This window comes from Tupaia chinensis, unplaced genomic scaffold (genome assembly GCF_000334495.1).
Source record: "Tupaia chinensis unplaced genomic scaffold, TupChi_1.0 Scaffold000361_2, whole genome shotgun sequence".
NCBI classification, from domain to species: domain Eukaryota; kingdom Metazoa; phylum Chordata; class Mammalia; order Scandentia; family Tupaiidae; genus Tupaia; species Tupaia belangeri.
Genome location: NW_006159858.1, coordinates 5,142,469 through 5,146,094, shown reverse-complemented (window position 1 = coordinate 5,146,094; position 3,626 = coordinate 5,142,469). Strand labels below are relative to the sequence as shown.

Sequence of the window (3,626 nt, the reverse complement as noted above, 5' to 3'; positions counted from 1 at the left end):
AACCGCTCTCCTGCAGTGTAGGTGTGGAAGTAGCTCTCTGGCTATAGTTAGAATGGTTTTAGTGTTTGCGCATCTTCTTAGCACCTTCTTTGCATATGAGTTATCCAGCAGGGTCACACTGTGATAACCACGTCTTCAGTTTTGGGCTGTCACAGTACCTTTAATTTACTATTCTGCCTTTTATTTTTATTTTTTTTTAAAGAGAGTTTTGCTATAGGGTACGTGTGTACCCCAAAGAGACAGAGAGACAGAAAGCAAGAAATCACCCTTTGACGGGGATGGCCATGCTGCAGTCCCTTCTCCTCCAGTCTTCTCTCAGGATTTTGGGCACTAATGCACACACGCCTGGTGTGAGTTTTAAGCCACCAGATCCAGGATTCAAACCATAGTTGACTACATGGGAATCCAGCAACATAACCATTACATCATCTGCTGGAACCCTGCCTTATTTTCAATAGAGCTAGAGATTTTTGTTGGTTTTGGTTTGCTCAAACTGGTTGTAGTAGCTGTGATGGGTTCATATTTTGCAACTATATATTCCTATGATTTGGATTTTTTCATTTATTTTTTTTTTTAGGGTTTTTGCCATAGTGTGTGTGCACTCACCAGAGATAGAGAGACACAGTGAGAGAGAAAGGGAGAAATCATCTTCCAGAGATGATGGTCATACTACAATCCCTTGTCCATTCTCCTGGGATTTTGGGCATACACACGTGTGCCTGTCGTGTTTCAAGCCATCGGATCTGGGACTTAAACCATGGTTGGTCATTTGGGAGTCCAGCACCTCAATTACTGTGCCACTTCCTGGTCCCTGATATTTTAAAAAATACTCTTTTATTATGTTGAGTCACTTATTTTTAAATTTTTTCGGAGGGTACATGCACTCGCCAGAGGATGATGGAGAGGGAAAGGGGAAAAGCATCCTCAATGGGGTGTGGTCATCCTGAGTCCCTTCTCAGTTTCTCCATCCTGTCAGGATGTGGGGCACACTTATACTTGTGCTTACCATTATTATTATCTTTTTTTTTTTTTTTTCTGAGAGGTTTTGCCTGGGCATCTGCACTCGCGGGGGGAGGGGGGAAGCTAGGGAGACAGACAGACAGACACACACACACACAGTGAGAGGGAAAGTGAGAAATCACCCTCCAGGGAGATGGCAACACCGCAATCCCTTCTCTTCCATTCTCCTCTCAGGATCTTGGGTACACATGCACACATGCTGTGGGTGATTTTGAAACCACTAGGTCTGGGACTCAAACCATGGTTGGCCATGTGGGAGTCCGGCAACCTAACCACTATGCCATCTGCTTGTCCCATGTGCCCACTGTTTTTGAAGTGCTGAGTTTGAGACTTGACCTATTCAATCGGCCGTGTAGGATCTAGTTTCCTTAACCACTAGGCCACAAAGCCAGCATGGGATTTCTAGTCCAAAAGATGCCCTTGAATTAGGTTTTATTGTTGTTTTGATGTTACTTTTTCTGTATTGAACCATTTACTGGATAGCATAATGTGTATTTTGGCAAATTTCATATCTAATTTCTGCTCAGAATTGAAGGTGAAAATCTTCAGTTGTATTTAGAGCATTTTGGTCCAGGCTAGCAACACTGCTGAAGTCTTCCTTAGGCTCATCGAGGAGCTGTCAAACAGCCTGTGGCTGGCATGTCACAGTGCGCGTGACTCCCACAGGCAGCCAGGATAAATCTGTGCAGGGGCACGGTCCAAATTACGTTAGCAAACATACCCCATCCCTCTCTCTGTCTAGTTCAGAACTACTCTTTATTTATTTTTTCAGAATTATTGTTCTCATTTTGTTTGCAGAAACAGATTCTTCCCATCTGCTAAACAGTGAATTTTTTATCCTTAGCGACTACAAGATACTTCAAGCAAGCTGACTGAAGACCACAAAGAAGAACAAATAGAAGGCAATTTTCTTACTAAAAATCTCAATAAGTAAGCAGGCAAAAGTGATCATTTTATTATAGAAGTCCTGGTTACCACCATAGGATATATGTGGAAAGAATAGTATCTTCTCTGGCTTACCGAGTATTTCTGTATCATTTTCCCAGTCAACATCGAACATTTCTTTTGAAGACGTGTGTGTGTGTGTCATAGGAGATGACAGGAATACCAAACAGATGGTGGGGATTATTGCAGATTCCATCATTTGGGATTCCCACTCTCATATTAAGAGTTGTGAATACCTCCAGTGACTCCCAGAAGAATGAGCTGGAGAGAGGGGCAGATGCTAGACTGTGAGATGGGTTATTAAACTCTGTCTCCAGGTTCAGCCCTAATAGCACACTGGTAGATGCTGCTACCTGGCAGCCTGAGGGCACATGAGAGGGCTCAAGTTTGATTCCCAGCCCACCCAAAAAGGCACGTGTGGTAGCACATGCTTGTAGTTCCAGCTACTTCAGGGGCTGAGGCAGGACTGGGACTCAGGGAGACCCCCATCTTGAAACAAACTATCTGCAAAGCAACACAGATGGAACTAGAACTTGTTACCAATAGGGATTCTTGCCATGCACATCTTTTCAGAGCTGCCACTTAATTCTCATTTTAACCAGATTGCACGAACCAGAAATAAAGCCCAGTGACAAAGCATACGTTTATTCAGTAGAAGGTGGTGCTAAATATAAAGCATTTCTCTATTTTTCTCTATGGAGAAATACAAGCCAATTTTTAGGCTAACTAGACTATATTGATGTTTTAGAATTAACATTTAACAAATGTCAAATTATGCATTAAATTTATTAAGTATCTAGTTAAAAATTAAACTTACTAACTTGCTTATATATTGCCACTTCAAATTATGTTACATGAAATGTATTAATTTAATAACTTTTTTCATTCTCACATTTCATGAAAGTTTGATTCAAAATCTTCTCATGCAACTTTAACATTATGGGAGCTATTTTTTAAAGTTAACTAACAGACTTCCAAGCACTTCACCTTCTCTTCCATCCAAGTTACTTAAAAAAACATTTGTGTATGCTGTCACTGGAAATTTCATTCCACGTCATAAGTATCAGTTTTCTCTGTGGGTTTATTGTTGCGTTTGCAAATAAATGCTGTTACTTTTTATTTTTCAATTGCCAGAAGGTGGGTGCACTTGCCAGACAGAGACAGGGAGAGAGAGGGAGAAAGCACCCCCCGTGGGCATGATCACACCACAATCCCTTCCCTTCCATTTCTCCGCCCTGTCGGGATCTTAGGCATGTACACACACACACACACACACACATACACACACACACACATACACACACGGCATTTTTTTCCCAAGCTGCTGGGACTGGGATTCAGATCACGGTTAGGCATGTGGGACCTAGCTCCCTTAATTATGAAGTTACAGGGCAGGCCCAGGACTTTCTTACTTTCTAAGTATCCTCGAAGATGTATTAAAAACAACTTCCAGTATCAGTAATTGTGAGGTTATGCCCAGGAGTAATGACTAAATAAATAAATAAATAAATTCTATGTTCAATTTTTTATTTTTGAGAGGTTTTTGCTATAGGGTACATGCGCTCGCCAGAAAGACAGAGACTGACAGAAAGACAGAAAGTGAGAAATCACCCCCCAAGGGGTATGGCCATGCCGCAGTCCCTTCTCCTCCATTCTCCTCT

General features: G+C 41.8%; 1 protein-coding gene across 1 annotated transcript in view; it reads left to right on the top strand.

Moving 5' to 3' along the window:
* The window catches only part of ICA1L (islet cell autoantigen 1 like), a 69,462-nt gene that overhangs the window by 31,777 nt on the left and 34,059 nt on the right, over window positions 1-3,626 (top strand). The window contains exon 8 of the mRNA XM_014589567.2: window positions 1,865-1,950. Coding sequence (XP_014445053.1) covers window positions 1,865-1,950 — 86 coding nt within the window. The remainder of the gene's footprint in view (window positions 1-1,864; window positions 1,951-3,626) is intronic.